Source organism: Centropristis striata, chromosome 9, assembly GCF_030273125.1.
Source record: "Centropristis striata isolate RG_2023a ecotype Rhode Island chromosome 9, C.striata_1.0, whole genome shotgun sequence".
Classification (NCBI taxonomy): Eukaryota; Metazoa; Chordata; class Actinopteri; order Perciformes; family Serranidae; genus Centropristis; species Centropristis striata.
In genome coordinates, this window is record NC_081525.1 from 26,464,782 (window position 1) to 26,487,084 (window position 22,303).

Consider the following 22,303-nt stretch of genomic DNA (forward strand, 5'->3'; position numbering starts at 1 on the left):
GTCCTTACATTGTTTGAGCTTTATAACAATAACGACACTGATGATAATACTTTTGCTGTTGTGTGTTGTGTGTTTTTTATCCATTTTTCAAAAGGAGATAAACCTTTTTATGAAGGATTTGGAGAAACATTATCTGTACCTCAATTCTGGGACTGCACCCTTCGAAGGACGCAGACTGCAAAGGCTGAACTGAGCCCTGTTCATAAGACAGTCTGGTCTATGGAGGATTTGGATAACCAGCTGTTCCTCACCCTTAGCCTTGCGTCACACTGCGCCACTCCTATCGTCAAGCTAGCAATTGGCAATCGTCACTGGTGTGCAAATATTCTTGGTATAGGTTGTGCTGTGAAGGAACCAGGCATTGGATACTCCAAATCTGAGAAAAGAAGACCTTATTTTTCGGCAGCATCTAAAGGAGCCTTTGAAGGAGACCCTGAATTGAGACTCACCTACTGTGAACTACCATGGTGTTCTATTGATAATCTGCAAAACTGAAATAAGCCTGTACAGCAGTGGTTTCAGTAATATAGCAATTGAAGTCGTCTAAACATTAAACATTTGGAATGACTATTGTACTGTTAAATTTGTGCTATCGTTAAGTGTAGTCCAGTAATCTAGGATAAGAAGAACTACTGTTGCTTAAGTATTGATTCTACCTAGACATTACTGTTTGTTTATGCCTTTTCACTGTAATGTGTTGGTGCCACTTCATAGAAAAAAGGGGGTCCTGGTATAGCTAACATAATTTGTGATAAATCATGGATCCGACCAGATGGTGGCACGGTATGTAATCTCCACTTGCATTTTATGATTGAGGAATTTAGTTATTTTCTTTCTTTCCTTTTTTATCGTCATTTATTTATTAATTTATTATAATTGGAGCTATAGACCTCCACATTTAACTTCCTGTGTCTCCGCCTATAAAGATACTGGACTAATGAAGTTACCAGTGTCAGTCGAAGCCAGCATTTCAGGTCCCATAGAGAAAACTTGGGGCTGCTCTCAACGCAAAGAGAAAAAAAAGGGCCAAAACTATCTTGTGCAGAAGTTTTGACAATATGCTTTTCACCATGGCCAGTCCTCCTGATAAACCATCTAAAGTCTTCACAACAGGAAATTGTGGTCAGTAATATTTCACCACTGACGGCTGACACACACCACAATGGCACTGTTCCTTAATTGGTCAGACACAGTCAATTGACCAGTCAATATGTGCCAAGAGAAAGAAAGAAAATGGAGACTAAACATGGAGTGAGTAAGACAGAGGCAGCAGGGGAGAAATTAAGAAAGAGATGGCAAGAGAGGAAGGACATCACATCGGGGCTTAGGCACACACAAATTACTCTATGAGAAGAGCAGTGTGGATTAATATAATATTGATATAGCTGAGCAGTATCAATACCTGCTAATTAATACGTTAAGCACTCAGTAGAATTAGTGTGAGGACGGCTGTGGTCTGCCATGTAGCGTGACTGCCAATTAAGACTAAGCCCTGGAGATGGCTAGTCCTCGCCAGCTACGTAATTGGTTTCTCTGAAGGAGTGGTTTTCATAGCGTGTTAATCGATTGGCCAAGAGGGGGAGGATGCAGGGTCTCCCAAGCATTGTGACTGGGGGGTTGCTAACTAAATGTAGACTGCACTTATGGAGAAAGATGAGGTGCTCTGCTTGATTGAGAAAACCAGGCAGCGTCCTTGTTGAAATACTGAAATTATAAAGACATAGTGGCCTATGTTCTCACACACACATGCTTGCATATGTTCACATTTTTGCTATAGGGAGGCAATGCTGTGGAGGCTATCTGTGTTAATCTCAATGACAGGCGGTTAAGTCGTTGTAGCGTGTTGTCTGTGGGTAAAAGAATACTGGGCCTTTAGCGCTGGTGTTAGCAACACTAGTATGGATTTGTAGAAGCTAATGCACTGTGCGATTCCCTTTAGTCATTATGATAATAGGTTATTATTAAAAATAGTGAGTGACCTGGAAAGAATCTGATGAAAACTCTGCAGCTAAAATACCCTGATAAAGTAATTATGGTTATACTACTGTGAGCTACCTCCAGGTAGTCTGGTAATTCCACAAATACGGGTGTCCTGGATACAGATAATACAGTAAATGGTTTGCCCATTTAGTTAAGCCACCGAGAGCCATACGAAGCGCTCGGAGTAACAGTATTTGACAAGAGCATACACTGCTGGGTTCTTTCCTTATTGGTTTCATTAGGCTTTCAGTGCATGAACAGCACCTGAGTGGCCCAGGTCAATGATGTTTAATGTGTTCTAGTTTCCTCACCTTTTCCACATCATCATATATTCTACACAGAGAGTAAACAACCCTGGGTGTAATGGCTGTATTAGCCTGACATGGAAAACAGGGTCATTATTATTCACAGTGGCAGACCTTGAGAGCAAAGGGAGAGCTGTACACAACCAAAGAATGACGTGTTGATTCGCTCAGACAATAATTTGTGAAGGTAAAAACATGCACAATCTGTAGAATGACAGAAAAGGAGTTAATCACTTTGTATAAGCAGGTTTATGAGTCATAGTTGTGGTATAGTCTTGCTAGCTTGTTCTGGTAACATTTCATTTGAATGGTTGTACAGACATGACACTTTCATGAACCTGATTAAATCATAATGAATGTTTATGAAAGTCATTAAGTGTCATTTGGTCATTTAACACTCACCCTATTAAAAATGACATACAGTCATTGACAGAATGACACCTAATGACAACACTCAAACATTCATAAAGACTCCTTCATGTTCATGACAGGTGGCATGTCAGTCATTTGCATACTCCTCTTTCTCTCATCCAATTGATGTAACTGTCCAGAGTTAATAGGCGTGTTTCCACTTTCTGAGTACTTTTTGGAAAGCCGCTGAGTATTTTGGCTACACACACTAGTAAGTTCCCCGTGGTTTCTGTTTCCACACAGGTACTTTTGTAGCGGCTAACCAACGGGGTTCGAATGTAACAACAGGCCGACGCAGCAAGCAGTGTTGCCAACTTAGCGACTTATCGCTATATTTAGTGACTATTTAGACCTCTCTAGTGACTATTTTTCTAAAAAGCGACTGGCGACAAATCTCGCAACTTTTTCTGGTGTTATCAGAGACTTCTTAACGAGCAGCAAGTGCTACCCCAAAGCACTCACAAGGAGCCCAGTCCTCACGCAGCAGTCTCTCCCAGCTGCAGTCAGCAGAGCAGGAGCTGTTAACCCCTCAGCGTACAGTCTGCAATTAATCACATATTCGCAAAGTCACTGTTTCACGCGTTTCCAATCAGTTAGTAGCGGCTCAGTAGTCTCAGAAAGTACCTACCCAAGGCAGGTACTTTCTGAGCCGCTACCTGAGCCGATAACCAGTGAAGTATGGCGGAACTGGGTCGGATCCTCTTTCCCAAGCCACACCCATAGCAGCTCACTAGAGGGAAAAGTACCTAATGGAAATGTGCCTAATGTTACTGTACAACACATTACAATATGTTGCTAACAATACAAATCCTGCTACGGGTGCTTCTTGTGAAGAAATGACCAATATTGAATTAAATTTAACATTAACTCAGAATCCATCTTGGTCAATAACACTATCATTGTTCTTTAGATCAAATGTTGAAAGGCTTGGTTACAGGATTATTTAACATGGTCTCCATTCATTTGTGGATTAAATGTTTTGTGTTTTTTGGAGATTGTAGTTTGGCTTTAATTTGAACAATATACTTTCCGGTATTTGGTCAAAGCTGTCTGTTACTCTAATTCAGTGGTTTTCAAACTGGGGGGCGCGGAGTTATGACGGGGCATTTTTCTTCACTGCTAGCTAGCACATCATGGAAAAGTTTGTGTAAGTACAGCCAGGTAAACGAAAAACAGAAGTTTTGACAGTTTTTAATTTACAAAAGTGGGGCCCAGCAGAAAAAGTTTGGAAACCACTGCTCTATTTGAAATGTACCTCTTCAATTTCACTAAAGGTTTAGCTTCTGCAAATAGTTTGTTACTTGAAGTTAACCACAAGTGATATTTAGCAGAAAATGTAAAGCCTCGGGAACTGGGGGCAGGCAAAATTAAGTTCATTCAATCATTTAGCTAGAATTAGAAACTACATAATTCCATAAGAACTTCTGGGAAGTGTACTAGCTTGTAGCTGCTAGCCATCTGAGCTAATTACCCGACTAATTACCTTTCAAAATGTGAAACCTTTTTCCACCACAAGTGGGGCTACAATTAAAAATGGCTTCCCTAATCAAATAAAAATGTCACTTTATTCACCTGTGACCTCCAGGGGAACTGTGTCCTGCTCATCACTGATGCCCACCACCACTTCACAGCGGTACAGACCAGAGTCGCTAGAACGTAGCCCTGATAGAGAAAGACTGGCGTTGTAGCGGTTTTCATTGTAACCAGGCAGAGTTACACGACCCTGGAAGGCCTTCTTCACCTGAAGAAAGAGAGGAGGAGTAGGGGATGAAAATAACAGCAGAAAGTAACTTAAAGTGAACTATTTTCCTTCCAAAAACTTTACACTAAGCAGCCTTTATTGTACCTTGACCACATTGTCTTTGGCAACCAGGACGGACTGTTCCTTCTGCAGGCCGTCGGAGCCTCTTTGGCCCCACACCTTGGTCCACTTGATCCTGGGGGGCTCATGGGATGAACTGGCACCGGGCCGGAGGGTGAAGAGGCAGGGGAGGAGAACTGTTTTCGACATCTCCTCGCTAATGGTCTGATGGGTCACCTTCCGCATATTCACCACAGTGTCGGCGCTGGTTATGCCTGAGGAGAGGAGAGGAGAGGAGAGGAGAGGAGAGGAGAGGAGAGGAGAGGAGAGGAGAGGAGAGGAAAAGACAATCAATTCTGTCTTATAAATTAAGCCACAGGATGTTATTTCTCATTACGCTGAAAAGACGTTAGTTAATTGCTTCGTAGTAGACAACATGCTCTCCTTCCATGTTCGTTTGTTCCATCACATCCTGCTGGTTGAGGAGTAAAAGGGAAAGAACAGAGGCTCATTGTGGCTCTCTGATTATCGGCCATTGATCCAGTAAACCATTACTGTGCTACCTGAACAGTTGGAGGCAGTGGGTGGAAGATATCAAAACTCCTTTCAAAAGCCATACATCAAACCTGGATGTGCATTATGGGATCAATATCAACCACCTCTTTGTAGCTTAAAGCACTGCCATCACCACCATAGATACAAATATTACTTTCATCAAAACAACTGATGTCAGAGAGAAGGGGTATCATTATAACAGATTCAGAGTGAGGTGCATTTAAAAAGAGCTCGGGTATCAGACGTTTTGTTCAGCAAAATTGTGCAATATTCCACAGCATTTTCTTTGTTGTCTTTTCTCCCGATTCATTTTACACCAGCAGAGTCACATCATACATTATCATTACACTCTAATCCTGTGTCACCTTGCCTGAAAAGACAGAGGAGGCTCATTTACATTGCGGAGGTAGATGTGGATTCCACTCTTAGGAAACAGCGATACAGGTTATCATCTCTGAGCTCTGTCTACTTCTGTTTATCCAGTGTGCAGAGAGTGTGAATGAGGTTTACCTGTAAAGCCTAAAGCCTAATCTGATTCTTTTCCAGCTGCCTTATCAGTCGCTATTCCCTTTCTTCTCACCACTGAAAATGCTGAAAAACATACCACTGTGTGTATTCTAATTTGCCCCAAAGCCCAGCATTAACGCATGCATTTTAAATCAGCTAGCCATTTTTTAGCCACGCCAGCAGCGTGGTTAAGCAATTACAGTCAGTAAGTCCACCACTTGGGACCTCTCAGGACTTGTATATCTCAACAACTATTACACTGATAGCAATAAAATTCAGTACACACTGTAGCCGTGTTTCCATTAAAGTTGAAGCGAATTTTGAAGCAAAATTTTTAAATGTCGCATTAAGAAAATGCAAATGAATTGATCTTTATATGATCAATGTTCTGTGAGTTTATTGCAAATGATGCAATGTGTCTAGGACAGAAAGAAAGAAAACAGTAAAAGAAGAAGAGATAGAGGCAAAAGAGGTTGCTAATCGGACAACTTTGGCCACCAACAAGAGAAAATGGAGTTGGATTCAATTGGGAAACTTTTAATTATTCTTTCATGTCAACTGGTCTTGACTCACAGAGCAGAAATAGCTGATCAGTCATGTGAGTTAAATCTTCGAAGTGTTTCCATCTCCTGTTTAGCGCATTAACAATTTTTTGAAAAAGACAAGCGAGCGTGAAAATATTTATGTGCATTTTCAAAAGTTTTATTGAATTTTGGTGTTCACATCAAGCCTACCTTATGCAAATCGTCAAAATGCACAGGGAAATGAGTTGATTGAAACACGACTACTAATGGTTTAATGTCAGCAAGAGGAATGCCTCTTCGTCAATCTTGTGTGTTCCGCTTATGCTCATCACATCCCCTTTCTTGTTATTTTTCCCTTTTGAACAGTGTGTCTTTTATTGGACTGTTCCTCCTGACAGTACATATTTTGGTAGTTTTTTTTTACCAACATGTCAAATTTGGGATATACTTAGGATATACAGTAACCCAAATATGTAAATTATTTCCCCTTCTTGTATCTCCTGTGTCAATATTTAAGGAGGGGATCCAATTATAATTGGTAAGACCTCGCTGGTCTGGGTGGGGGAGGTGAGAGGGGGTCAAATGGACATCTGGAGGGCGGAGATAAAGAGTCAGTTATGATAATAGGAGTTTTACATGGAGGTTAGAAAATTATTCATAATAAACTGCTGTGACATTTTATTTGAAAGTTTTAGCACACCAATGTGCTCATCATGGGTTCTCCTAAATTATTTTTCTGTTACTCACATGACTTGATTTCGTATTTCATGTAACTAAGTGAATGTAAATGTAAGTACATTTACAATGCACAATCTAACTACCGTAGTGACTGGATAAAGGATAAAGTTCCCTCCATAATGAATGTAAAAGGTGAAAAAGACAAATCATTAAAGTGTGGTCACAAAAAAATGCATTCATGCTCCCCAGAGGATGAATCCAATAACTATGGCCCCCTGACTTTTCCAGTTGTGCTACCATTAGGTTGACATTTATGGTTCTGAGTGAAACAAGAGAAGATGAAGAGAGCGGAGACTTAAAAAAAAAACAGAAGAAAGAATGAAAGATCAGAAAGAAGTACTCCCTAGGTGGGCAGAACGGTTGAATGGTGGAGAAAATGAGCCTATTGATTCCTTTTCATTAGTGTCAGTTTCCAACACACACTTTGTGTGTGTGTCCTGCTCCGCTCCTGTTTGATTGGTGCATGTTAAAGTGTTAGACGCTACAAGGACGGCCCCTCCTGTCAGTAATTAAATGGCAGATTGGTGGAACAATGTTTTTCCAGCGGTCACAGGCATGCCGCTGCGTGATTGGCTCAACCTCTCCGTCCTTCTGTCTGCTCTGTCATTTCTCTCTCCATCTCCTGCCATTCTCCTCTCCTCTTCATCCCCCGCAGTACCACCACCTGCCAGCTTTCTGATGAGCATTTCACTTATTTTTCATCTGGAAATCTTTTTTTTTTGTTCTATCTTCAGCCTATAGATAAAGATATGCAGCATTTTTTGTTTTTTTCTTCTTTCAGGATTAGTTTTTCCCCTCAGCTATTCAGAGAAAAATCACTTCATGATTCAGATCAACTTTAAATCAGTTGCCTCATCTTTGATTGCCAATTCTGCCCATAGTGTACGTACTGTAGGAGGAGTGTGTTTGTGTGTGTGTGTGCACTGGAATGCTCTCAGTGAAAACATCTCATCCGTCATTTGCTATTCATGGAGCACCGAATGCACACCCACCTCCACATAAACACACACCTACTCACACACACACATCTTTGAAGCCACCATTTTTCATTCCTTACTGGATGGTTAATGTGACTTTGAGCGCGCACAAATAGCAGCCGCGTGGATTGCTGTCATTGCTCATTCCTGCAGCCGTTATGCTGTTGCAGTTGCTCAAGCTAAGAGGCTGAGTGCCTCTACCCTGATAGCTTAACATCAGCCCTCCCATCACATTTTCTCCTCCTCGCAAGCGCATCAACACACATAAATACCCACTTCTCCCCTTCTCCCAGTGACATCGTCTTAGACAAGCGCTACTTGTCTAACTCCCTCGCCAGCTGATCTATGTTGCTCTGCATGGCAGCATCAAACATGATTTGTGCTCTGAAATGGCCTCTCGTTTGAAGAGGACTTCAGCCCGTCGAGTGAGGTGACCTGTGAAACAAAATGCATGAGGCTTTCAAAGGCGACGGAATAAGATGAGACGAGAGGGGAAGTGCGGAATAAACAAGTAGAGGAGTGTGGGTTGCAAACAATGACTTTCAGATATTTATCTTTTGTAAAAGTACAAAAATCATCTTAAAGGAGTACTTCCACATTTTTGTAGAAATACTTACTCAGCTTATTTCACAGTTAATGAAAACATTGATAACGCCATCATATCGTGAGCCATTTGTCAAATTTTAAATATGGAAGCTGCACAGCTTTTTTTTCTCTATTCTGTCTAAACCAGGTATTTCTGCACAGCTGCAGATAAAGATTAGGCTCCACTATATTATTAGTCTTAGTACAGTATTCATAGAATTAGTTTCCAGTGGTGGCTGTGTGTGGTTGCTTCCAGTAGTGATGCATGTCATTGTTTTTTAATACCTGCACCCTCCTGACTCCTCTATGAGAGCCAATCTGAACTGCCGTACCCGCAAATATATACATTAATCAACCAACTGAACCCGAACTAACCCGTAAACTGCCGACTTCATGCATTACATTAGGACAAATGTCAGGACTTATGACTAAGAAAAGGACAGAGAGGTGTTTGTGTGTTTCAGAGAGAGGGGAAGGCCTATTACTATAATTAGGACTATTGCATGTCATGTTACTGTGCATTATTAATAACTCACTGCTTTGACCCTTACTGATCAACCAGTGCATCACTCACAATGTTTGTTTTCAATAGTGTGTTCCAAACAATTACAATAACTCCAACGTGTTGGAAAGTCCAAAATAATTTTATAAAGATGGTCACAGCATGTGATCATTTGTTGACATTTCAAAATCAACGTTATCATTGTGATCAAAAAGCTTTTTGCCTTTTTAAGCCTCACGGTAATCTAACAAAACTGATTCTTCATGAAATAAAGTTAATTTCATAAAAACAACTAACTCATTTCATCTGATGAATAACTGTATTCAAATTGAGGACTTTTTGGAGTATTTTTTTGGAATGTTTTTTTCATTGTGATAAAATCATGTAATTGGACAACAGCTTCAACAGAAAACTGCAAAAGAAGCATTGATTGATTGATGTAAGAAGAGATTACATTTTGTACAGCCCCAATCCATTCAGGACAAGGCTAGTCGTATTTTGCCAGTTTCAAGTCTTTATGCTAAGCTAACTAACCTGATTGCGACTTAGCTTTTTATTTATTTTACAAACATGAAAGTGGTAACAATCTTCTCATTTAACTCCTGGCAGGAAAGTGAATAAGTGTATTTTTCCAAAATGTTAAACTATTGTTTTACGTTAATCATGTTTTGTTTTGGTATTTGTCAGAGCAGATGCCTTTTTTAACTCTCACAGAATTATAATGATCCATTATGCTAACAAAAGCACTTCAAATACTTTGGTGACTGCAGGTTAAAGTGAACATTTTGTGAGTTATATAACATTGTTGACCACAAACTGGCTCTCTCATTCCACTTTGTGCTCCCCAAACTCTGCAACAGGAGTAGGTGTAGAGGAAAATTGATTCACTTTTGAATTTGTTTTACTTGATAGCAGCAGCAATGTACCTTTCTCCCACAGTGACAAGAGAGAAAAACAGACGCTACGGAAAAGATGAATAAGCCAATTGACTTCAGCACAACACAGTGTAGGTTTTTGAGCGATAGAAGGAAGCGACAGAAGATATATAAACAATACCAAAAAAAAGCTGGAGGTATGTGTAACAGGGAAAATTGGAGTGATGTGATGTGGAAAAAGGAGTCAAGAGGATGTGATGGAAAAAGTAGAGATGCAGTTTTGTGATTCAGCGGGAGGTGTGTGTTAAGACTGACATAGTGACACATTCATGCTTACACACCCACACACACACAAACTCAGTCAAAGAACACATCTTTCATAAGAGGCTATCAGCTTCCACTCCTGCTGTCACTCTCTTTACTTTATCCCCCTCGAGGATGTGGCACTCATCTTTGTTTACCACACACTCACGCGTGTGCCCCTCCCCTCGACAAACACACACATAGACACACACGGAGTAATGCACTGCCCCAGAAGACAATCAAAATGCAGTTTCTGAACCACCTTGCCGAGAGCTTGCTAGAAACAAAAACAAGCAAATTTATTCTTCAGCTAAAAGGCATCAATAATGTTTAATCTGCTTGCCAGTCTCTTGCCAGGTTCCACCTGGATAAGCACCATTTGGGTTACATTAAGCTACTTATGTTGCCAATAGCAAGACAGTGCCACAAATGAAGCCAACGAAGCTTTACAATCACAATCTCGTTCACGTTGTCTCTCTCCACCCTTTCACTCTTTCTGTCCACTTTATTTGAACAAATGTTTATCTTCTGCTTCCTGGCTGGCATTGCAATTTGCACGACTAAATCAAATGAAATCAACTGCAGATTCCCTCTTGGAAAAACCTTAAATTACAATGTGAAAGAGACCAGGTGAAGAACAAAAACAAAAAAAAACATTGCTCTCTTCCTCTGTGGTAATGAATGTAGACAAGCGAGAGCCCCAATGCCTTTGCTATATCAAATCTGCATTTAGATAGAAATGTTATCAGAGGCTTAACCCCCAAGAGGTTGTCTTTTGTTTGGATATCTACCTGTGTTTCATATTGCTCTGTGTCACCCTTTTCTAAACAAGGCTCACCGGGTGATAAAAAGGAGAGGAAATACTGAAGCTGAATGTCAATACAAGGCAAGAAAAGTGCTAAAAAAAAGATGATTTGTGTCCAGTGAAACTTACTGGATAGTAAAGTCCAAGCCAGCATAATGGGACTTTGTTAAATGTTAACAGGTGACCTTTTATTGACCTCATCGTCTGTCTTTGTCTGAGTGTTGAGAAGGGCAAGGTGTGAGAGGACACACCCTCTGCCTCCTTCGGGAAGCTCCACTTCCAGAGTCTTGCACCTCGAGCTCAGATTTTCTTATTTTCCTTCTGCTGGTTCACAGTGGCATCTACGTGATCGTCACCGTTGGCCCATCTGTCTTCGCTTTAGAGGTGCTCTCGAATTATTAAACACAGTCAGAGGGGCTTTATGTGGCTGGCACCGAGCTGCACACAGGCACGGGGTGGGCGGTAATGGCATTTTCACTGTAATAGGACACAATTGCAAACATCATTCCTCGTTCTCTCCCTCTCTTTCTTATTCTCTCTCCCTCTCTTTTTCCTTCCGAAGTGCCTGCAATGGTTTTTCCGATGATAAAGGCCTCTTTGTCTTCCATTTGCCCACATCAGACCCGTCAGCCTGCCAGTCAAGAGCTACTGGGACTGATAGAGTGCATCCTCTCCTGTCGCCACCACTCCACTCTTGCTGCCTCCGTGTCAGCTGATTATGCGTGTGTGTGTGTGTGTGTGTGTATAGACGTGTGTGTAGGTCATAAATCATGACAGATGAGCTGTCTGACAGAGGCTTGCCGCTATTAGTTGATCACTGTGTTAAGAAATGACAGCTGATACAACACAAACAACTGGACTGCAGCAGGCTGAGGTCAAACTGTTCTTGTATTTCCCAGAGTTGGTTTTAATCTGGAGCATGATGGATGTGTTTTTTATGTATAAGGGCAGTGCAGGAGGCAATGTTTTAATGGACTCAATGGTAAATGCTATTACAGGTCTATAATTGTTTTTAAAACTTCCTATAGAGTTCCCTTGGAAATAACTATGTGATCAAGTAAAGAGAAAATTGAGGCAAAGTCTATTACTGTGTCCATTTTTGCCATAATAACTATAAAATTGCATATTGCTTGGTACTACTCCTTTTAATAAAAAATCATTATTTCACAGTATACAAACATTTGGTTAAAAATAAGTTTTTACATTGCAAGATTTTGCTCTAAGTATCAAAAGTATAAGCACACATTCTGCAAAATTACTCCCTTCAGAGTAAAAACTGATTATTCAATCATTATTACTGCCCAGAAGGGAATGTTTCAGTGTGATTTGTCCATTTTACTGTTTGTCTGTGAGGAGGATAACAGAATAACTACTGGTCTGGTTTTCTCAAACTTGGTAGAAAGGTGTTGCAGGAGCCGAGGAAGAACCCATTACATTTTTGAGTGGATCTGAATCACAGGGAAAATACCCGAATTATTTTCACTTTGTTAACATTGCAATATAGGGCATTTGGGCTGCATTCATGTGATGTCAGAATGATTGGAAAGAACTAGTTTTTGGTTTTACTTAATGGCTCACCTGTTGCGAAATGTTCTTTGTCGTCATACAAATACTAGAAACAGCCATCAACGTGATGTGACTCTCACACCAGCTCAAACTCAACCTGGGACAGACTGAGCTACTTTACCTCCCTGGGAGGGGCTCTCCCACCACTGACCTCCACATCACTGTCCAGAACACAGTGGTTACTTCCACCGAGACTGCTAAAAACCTTAGGGTGACTCTCGACAATCAGCTGTACCTCATCACAAACATTACTGCTACCACCAGATCCTGCAGATTCTTGTTGCATAACATCAGGAAAATCCGCCCGTTTCTCACTCAGAAGACAGCTCAGGTCCTGGTCCTGGTCATCTCATGCCTGGACTAAATGGTAAATCGACCTGCACTTATATAGCGCTTTTCTAGTCGCTTTACGACCACTCAAAGCGCTTTACACTACAGACTGCGCTCATTCACCCATTCACACACACATTCATACTGGTGGCAGAGGCTACCCTAAACGGTGCCACCTGCCACCATTGGGAATTCATTCTCATACCGATTTGCAATTTGGGGTTCAGTATCTTGCTCAAGGATACTTTGACATGTAGGCTGCGACGGTCAGGCATCGAACCACCAATCCTTCGGTTGGGGGGCAACCCGCTCTACCAACTTAGCCACAGCCGCCCACTGCCTACTGCAACTCCCTCATGGCAGGTCTGCCTGCCAAAGCCATCCGACCTCTGCAACTCATCCAGAATGCAGCTCCTCGATTGGTCTTCAATCTTCCCAAATTTTTCACGTACAACACCCCTCCTCCCTCCCTCCACTGGTTACCAGTGGCTGCATGGATACGCTTCAAGACTCTAGCTCTGGTCTACTCCGCTGCTAATGGTTCAGGTTCTGCTTACATCCAAGATCTGGTCAAACCCTACATCCCGTCCTCTCCGCTCTGCCAAACAGCTGGAGACTCCCACCCAGCGTGGGTCAACTCGCCACAAAACCATCTCCAGACTTTTCTCTGTAATGGCACCCAAATGGTGGACAACTTCCACCGCAGGCTGACGACCTACCTCTTCCAACAATACCTCTGTTAAGTCATGGTCACCTATATCTATAAAAAAAAATAAATAAATAAATAAAAAAACTCTTCTATTTCTTCTCTTCGGTAGCATATAGCACTCCTGTAGCGATTACAGCTGGCTCTTAACTCTATGGAGTCTTGGGCTATTTTGTCCATTTTTTTATCCTTTTGTTGTCTTTTGTTGTGTCCTTTTTAGTTATTTTGTGTCTTTTTTAGTCATTTTGTGTCTTCTTCTGTGTGTTTTTGTCATTTTGTCTTCTCATTTTGTGTCTTTTTTGTTCATTTTGTGTCTTTTTTGTAATTTTGCATAGGAGTGACGTACAGTTCTATCATTTTATACTAAATATATTTGAGCTTGTCTCCAGTTTTACTTGGTATATCATCATCAAACAGAAACTGGCCTCATGGAGTTTAAAGCCAGAACTTTAGAGGTAAATTTACAGTAGGGCTCCATGCTGCTTTGTTTTTATGTCATTTTTTAAGTCATGCTTTAGCGCTTTTGGAGACTCCAGAGGGTTAAAGTGATGTACTTACTTGATTCCTGTGGTCTAAGGCTGGTACCATCAGGTCGAATGCACTTATTGTAAGTCGCTTTGGACAAAAGCGTCAGCTAAATGACATGTAATGTAATGTAGTGATGTTTAAACTCTGAGCAATAACATACAAATGAAATAAAAAATAATATACCACTCCTAAACTCTGGAAATAGGGACTTCCGTGGAAGACATAAATGCACCATCGGCAACTCTCTGAGTGCCATTCAAGTTATTGACACATTAATACATAGGAAGGATAGGAACATTAGCCTAATTAGTCAGTTTTAACTATACTCTGGGGTATTTAATCATTATAAATATATCATATTAATAATCAAAAATTTTGTATGTTAAAATCTGAATATGAAAGGTAACTTGTGACTACATCCAACAAATAAATGTTTTAAATGAAAAGTATAATATTTATTTCTAACATGTGGTGGAGTTGGAGTATAAATTAATGTAAAATATGAGAAAAAGTCACTCAAAATTGTATTTAGTGACACATTTGTTACCTCTGCTGCTTTCCAGGAACCCTCCCATCAAGTTACAACCACATATCAGCTTCTTTCTACGAAATATGAAACCACAAGTGTTTCTGGCTGGATCTCAAAAACAAATATTCACATTCACACTGCTGTACATAACAATTTTGTAATGCAAGTTAGATGATCTGATTCTATCATCTCAGGGAAATCTTACAAAACAAAGATGAAATAAAGTTCCTGTTTAAATACGAAACATGATGATGAAAAAAAAAAAGCCAGAACAAACTTTTTGGAAGAAGTGGGAAGAAGTTAAATCATTTCTGCTTTCTGATATGAATAAAACATCTCAAGCAAGTGTGGGTTTGTTTGTGTGCTAGCGGACGGTCTGACAAAACTGCTTGCTGTCTTTGTATCGGGATGTGGAGAAATGCAACATTTTTAACAAGACCTTGGATGATGCACAGAAACAAATGAAGAAAACAAGGTACATGGGGAAGAGTGACGGCTGCTCGTAAACACGGACACGTTAACGTTCAGGAAGAGTGAGAGAACGAGGCTGAGGCCGCCCCGACCAAGCCCCAGAAATGATAACCATGGCAACAGAGGCATCTCAAATGGAAAAGGGGGGGGGGGGGGGTTCGAGCTTGTGGTCGGGGCAGAAAACACATTTAACTATGTGCTTTGGGGGTGGCCTCTTCAAAGACCAGATCTGAGGATATGTACTGTATAATGTAAATTGAATTCTTTTTCCAGTGTTTGATCACTGGTCTGTGTTTCACTGCATTGCAGCTTCCCCTACAGGAAGTACACACACTCTCAAATATGCAAAGATCCACACACACACACAAATAAACAGTTAAAGTCAGATGTACACACCAGCTGTACCAAGACATCCCCCACCAAAGTTACCGTGTTTGCCTGCCTGTGTCTGCGTGCCTGTGCACATTCATGTTGCTTGTCGAGGCATGGCAGGCCTGGCAGGCGGACATCACGCAGGATGTGGAAATAATGTTTCTATTCTGACATTCTTTCACATAAGATCTTCCTCCCAAAACATCCTTCTGAATCTCAGCGGCTCCCCCTTTTCTATTATGCTCCATTTCTCCTCTCCAAACATTGCTTTCTGTTCACCTCTTCTCTCTCGCTCTTGTTTCCTTTCTCCATCTCTTCCTTCCACGGCCCCTTGCTTGTTGTTCCCTTTTATCACGCTCTGAGCCTTTGGAAACAAAAACTATGATGGAAAGTCTCACTTCATGACCTGAATACACCTGCAGAATGCTAAGCTAACATTAATATTTACGTTATGAGCGACCCCATTGGCTTGTGGACCATTTTAAAGCCTTGAGTTTTGTCTTTAAGTGCTACAGAATGCTTACCAAGACATTTTTTGGCAATCGAAATGTTACTATCAAACTTGCAGAACTGAAGACATATTGTGGAAGGGTCAAAGTTGAGCACGGAAATGAACACAGGTCGCTGTTGTAGTGACTAAATGAGATCATCATTTACAAAATGAACATCATGCTGTATTCAAGAGGACTTTAAACTGTTGATTGAGACCATAAACTCCTTACAAAAATATTTACTGAGGTAATAAATCAAGTGAGAAGTAGGATCTTTTTCTCATAGACTTCTATGATTCCGCATGTTCAAAGTGATTCTGCATTGGCGTCACTTTTCACACCCAGTAGTCCCTTTGTCTGAACACAGACATTCAGTTGTGTGTTAGTGAACAAGTGAGTGAATCTACCCTTGTGATCGGATTACAAAAGTATACTTAAACATAACTTAAAGCAATATGCTAGCATCAAAGCACCAATATTTAACGCTAACGTAACTGTATCCCAAAACGGACACTGTTCAGCTAAGATTCTATCAATCAAATTGGATGTTTCTGGGTAAGCCAAATAAATAAGTAATAAATGGTAAATGGAGTGCACTTGTATAGTGCTTCTATGAAGCATGAGTCTAGTTCAGGGCGCTCCCCATGCATTAGGTAATTGGATCATGCAATAGGCAATTGGCGCAGAATATATTATAAAAAAATATATTTTTAAAACAGTATCTTGCTCAAGGATTCCTGGATACTTCGACATGAAGGTTGTAGGCCAACCTTCCGATCTGTGGGCGACCACTCTACCAACTGAGCCACAGCCGAGTGCTGCTCAATCGTTCTTACTGCTTTCTCTCATCAGATATACTTCTGTATTGTAATTAGACATGTAAATCTCCACATGTAGATTGTTAAATATGTATAAATCAATTATATTTACACTGGTGGTGGCGATCTTATTCGAAAAGAAAGTGCGGCATTGCAGATGTGTCCAATTTGGGATACAGTCTCATCAAAATAAGATGTCAAAAGTAACACTGGTTCTTCAGTATTTCCCCCATTCCCCCACATTTACAACACCCTCTAATCATGCTCATGTGACCCACGCTGCATCCTCTTTTCTCCTCTCTTGGTGCTGAATATTAACTATCTCTCTTCAGCTTCCCTTGTGTCTGAGCTGACTCCTACCAGGCCATGTCAGACTTCACAGGAACTCCCTGCAGGCTGTTGCCGTGACTAATTCTGCACCCTCTGAAGCATAATGATACATTTATCTCATGTGGCACGCAGCCAACATTTTAAAATTCATAAACACACGCACAGGAGTGCTTGTACAAAAGTGCAGACATGCTCACAATATCATCATCAACACACACACACACACACACACACACACACACACACACGTACAAAAAGCTCAACCCTAATCTGTTCCCCTCCCCCTCCCCCTAGTGCCTCCCTCTTTCCAATCTCTGGGCTGTCAAGCAAAGTGTCACAGGGTGAGCTTTAGTGCTAACCCTCCCTGTAGCCCTCTACCTCCCATTGACTATTTCAAGAGTCACTCAGCCAAAAAAAACAAACAGAAAAATGCAGGAATGGAGAAAAAGAAAGTTGAACAGGAGGCGTTTAATGCCCTCAAAAACGAAATTCCTCCAAAGCTGAGGCATGGAGGATCTATTTGCATGACATTTTCTCTGTGAGAGGCACATGTGAATGTGTTTCAGGCTCCTGAGATGCTCTGTGTGTGTGCATTGTGTGTGTGTGTGTGTGTGTGTGTGTGTGTGTGTGTGTGTGTGTGTGTTTGTGGGTCAGAGTGTTTGGCAAGTTGGCTGCAAAAACTACCTGGCAGATGTAACCTGAGGGTTTCCGCACAAACATATACACACAGAGAGAAAGACAGAGGAGTTGGCTCCATTTTCATCATCTCTCGGCCTGCGAATCTGAGCCCTGAGTCACAGGAATGCCCTGGTGCCAGGTCCGTTACCTCTACAGAAGGCAGAAACAATACAATACAGAAAGGAGCAGACGGTCTGGGAGGCCACAGAGAGCAATGAGGGGGCGCACAGTCTGTCCCGCATACACACAAACACATGCATATACGCGCAGATACACAGCAGGGGAGTACAAGGAGTGTATAGAGAGGGCAAAGAAGGACTCAGGGATGTGAATGCTTGCATTGTGAACTCTTTCCCTGCAGTATTGTGGAATAGACAGATAAAACTGCCAAATAGACAGATAGGGAGGCTGTTGAGCGGCCAGAGCGGACATACAGACAGATTAATGACTCAGAGTTTGGGAAGTTTCTATGTAAGTCACTGTATGACACTGAAAGTCCCATAACTCTATTTTCATTAAACCCTGTTACATGTTTCCCTGTTCATTTTACGGCTAAAGCAAGGGTTTAAAAAAGTCAGTAAAATGATTATCCAAACAAATGCAAAATGTCAAGTCTCTCTCCAGAGTTCAGATAACTTGCTGACACATAATGAGAGGATTAAGATCCTAAACTCCAGCTTTTCAGCTGAATCAAAGGGAATTTTAATGAGATCTGCAAAAATATTATATAATATATATATGAGAAATAAATATCTTGGAGATTAAACAAAATATCAAAATCGTTTCCCTCTCTTGGAAATGGCTAAGAGAATGAATGTGAGCTGTGGAGATCTCAGATTTGTTTTTCCTCTTGATATCTCATCTTTTCGTTCCTTTTTGGAAGTTCTGTTGGGGTAATTATGAGCAGATGAACTAAAAAGCAATAAGTGGGCCAGTAGCTAAGCTATGAGGGTCTGCCAAGTGCTAAAGATATGAACACTGTTATGGAGAGAAACAGAAAGGAACGGCCAGACTGACAGACAAAGCAAACTGCCAACGAATGAGGAGATCTAACTAAGTGAGAGTCACTTTCACATATAAAGTCTGGTGCTCTCAGTGTGATTCAGTGGTAAGATTGCAGCATTGTTGCATTTTTCATAGTTTAGTTTGCTTTCACACTGTGCTTTATCAAGCGCACCAAGCATGGTAAACAAATGTCACGCTGTTGATGCTGTCCTGTCTATCAGAGAGAATGAGAGGGAAAGAGCTGACACTTTCATGAAGCAAGACACAGACTTTTATATATTCTTCTATAGTTTTTTTCACTTTTATGCTGCAGTGACCAACTGTTGTTGCAATGTTTTTGTTAATAGCCAGAAGCAACTGTGTTATGTGATCGTCTAAGCATTTCAATAAGGACCTTTACTTCATCATTAGACCACATCTCTCTGTATGACATTTTTCAAGTCTGCTACTACTTTGTCCACCCAAATTCTACCCAAAATGTGCTGAGTTTTGGTTCACTTCCCTCCTCTGGTGCACTTGGGAGCCAACCAAGACCCCCGAGTTAATTTGAGCGTTCACACCAGCAAATACCAAACTGACTAACTTACAAAACACACATAAGTTTGTTTCAATTGGACCAAACAGCTCAGGTGTGAAAGCATCCTGAGTCACCGTTTTCATACATATTGGGTGAAAGTAGTCTAATTGTACAGAAGCAACTGAGAAAATGATCCTACTTCTCATTTCATTATTATCTCACCAAACATTTTTAAGATTAGGATTCCCTTATTAGTCCCACACTGGGGTAATTCAAACTCTGCATTTAACCCATCCTTTTTTACACACTACTGAACACACCATGCTTTGGTCACTTTATGGCCTCAATCACTAGTTTCAAATCTTCTGCAATAGAGCATGATGTTCATTTAGTAAAACATGGTGCCATTAAGAGTAAGATAGGTAATAAATCACTGTATTTTTTAGGTTGTGGCGACCTTATAATGACAGTTTGTGTCAAGAACGTCATGGTAACATTTTGGTCGCTTAAAAAAGTTTTTTGTACTTAACCCTCTGGGGTCTATGATCGTGCCATCCTGATCAGATCATATGAAGTTTAACAAAAAAACTAGGTCACATGGAGTGCTGCTATAAACTTCACTCCAAAGTACAGACTTGAAACTTTCTCCCAACTTTTGTTTGACATTCCTAGGTCATGTAAAACCAAAGACATGATAGTTTTAATTTGATAGTAATATTTGAGCGTTGGTGTAATTTCACACATAGTTTGTTTTGAAGAGTTGCTGCTAACAAGGAAAAAAAGCCTATGAATATAAATGTTTTTATGGGACTTTTTGTATATAGTTTTATTATATTTAAATTTAAACTTTTTATATGTTCATATTTGCATCCTATGTTTACATTTTCAACTTCCAAAACAGTTCATTGAGCATATTTGTGTTTTTGTTTTGTAAATAGTATAATTTTTCAACTTGGATTTCATGATTTTTGTGTATTTTTGGGCTCAATATGTTGATAAAGTAGGTTTAAGTGAAAAAATAACTGTCAGATTATATAGGTGAAGACAAAATGGATACCAAATATGGGTATACTAAACATTTTTTATGTGGTACATGGAGGGCAAAATCAAAAGTATTCAGAAACGCCAAAATAGGCTCAGACCCCAGAGGGTTAAAGACACTGTATTGAGCTGGCAGTTAATTTTGAAGGATGATTGCTAACAAAGCTAAATAAAATGCACAAACCAATGACACCGATGATGTCCACTATTTTAATACAGAGAGTAAAACTACCACAACACAACTTTATGGTTGCTTGAACATGTTTCAGCTTTTTGGCCTCACAATAAAGTTGTGTGAAGAGAAACTATTAACATTGTCCGTTATATGACAAGTGTAGTGCTGAAGTAGTTTTGACATCTAAAGGGCAAACAGAACATGCAAATGGATAACTGAGATTTTCTACAAGTTTCTACAAGATATTTTATCATGTTTAATTTCTTTTTGATTCATTCTTTACAGTACCTTGGTGAGAGTAAAAAGGGTGATTGCGTGTTGTTTGGCCTCCTGAAGGTGATGTGGGTTTTGCTTATCTGTGATTGGAAGGACATGCTTGATTACCTTTATCATGCATCACTCTGCCTTTAGGCCAGTGCCCCTGCTCTCCTCCCTGATCTAGAACCAGGTTTTTAAGCAGATATATTCATCCCAGTTTAATTGCACTAGGGACATCATTTATCATATCCTATACATTAAGGTTGGTATGTGACAGGAGGTGGATACAACCTCACAGTCTTGACCTATAGAGAGTATTTTGAAGGAGATTAACATTTTAATTTGCAGAAAGTTGCACAAGTAGTCTATCAAATGGTCAGTTTAAAAGTTAAAGGTGTTTTTGAAGCAATTAACATGCATTAATCCCTTTGTGTTGCCAATGTTTGAACAGATTGTAACTTAACTTAAAAACTGAGACTTTCACAGACTTCCTTGGTTGCCTATAACAGCCTGTGGACTAATTACTCTGCAAACGCCTTGGGACGGTTTTGTGGAAGGAGTAGCTGATAAAAATGCGTGGCGTGAAAACTTCCACATGCCCAAAGATGCTCTTATCTCTTTAAGTGATGCTGCCTGGCATGATACCCAATCCAATTCCACACACTTTTGCGTCACCGTATGCAGCAGATTTCCTCCCGAAAACGCTCGTCTAAACGCGGAATAGAAAGTGAAGACGTGACGACGCGACGCCACTTTTGCGTCTTCTGTTCAGAGCGTCATCATGTAAATGTAGCCTAAACCTGAGATGGCTTTCTTTCTATTGAACATGGAAGGAAACATCTTGGGGGCGATGTCTCGGGCTCTGAATGCTCTTAAGCAAGAAAATAATAATAATAACAACAATAATAACTTAAATTCATATAGCACCTTTCTAGATACCCAAGGGCACTTTATATGAGACATGGGACAAAAAAAATGTTGGACTTCCGTGCATAAAATTACTCAGGTCTTTTAAGACTCTTCTGCACTGTAGTGCCCATAGAGCAAGTGCATTGGAGATTTCAGCTAGCCAAGTTGGCTAACTTTCAGTTTTGGTCTTCATTAACTTCAGTGGGAATAAAATAATTCAATCATGCAGCTCTTCAAGACCTTCTAAATGTTATTGGACCAAATGGACCTAATTCAGATAGTAAAACGAGTCAATTTGCTGGGGATGTGGCGCTCAGAGATATGCATCCACTGCCTGACCGACATCTCTTTCACAATGTAAGGGGGAAAAGGCTTTTTGGGACTCTTGGCTGGAAGTTGTAATTTCACAATTTAGCCACTACGTCAAATTGGCTACAACCCTGAAAATTCCACATAGTTTACAGTTTTCAATTGCTAAACCTTATTGTCTGAACCAAATGCTCAGTTGCCTGAACCCACTGATTGAATCAATCACTCTTTTGGCAAAACCATAACCATTGTGATGCACCCGTGTGGCATAATGGTGAGCACAGGTGACAAAAGTCAAACACAATTAAAGCATAGGTGTCACCACTTGAACACAACTCAAAATTGATCACATATATATAAGCCAGTTTAGAGAGCACTGGTTTGTGAGGCGCTACAATGGAT

The 22,303-nt window shown here is 40.5% G+C and overlaps 1 protein-coding gene across 2 annotated transcripts in view; it reads right to left on the minus strand.

The window, feature by feature from the left end:
- The window catches only part of ncanb (neurocan b), a 210,637-nt gene that overhangs the window by 141,084 nt on the left and 47,250 nt on the right, over positions 1-22,303 (minus strand). For both annotated transcript variants that reach the window (XM_059341715.1, XM_059341716.1), the window contains exons 3-4: positions 4,543-4,772; positions 4,269-4,437 (exon numbers count right to left, since the gene is read on the minus strand). In XM_059341715.1, the coding sequence (XP_059197698.1) occupies positions 4,269-4,437; positions 4,543-4,772 (399 nt within the window). The remainder of the gene's footprint in view (positions 1-4,268; positions 4,438-4,542; positions 4,773-22,303) is intronic.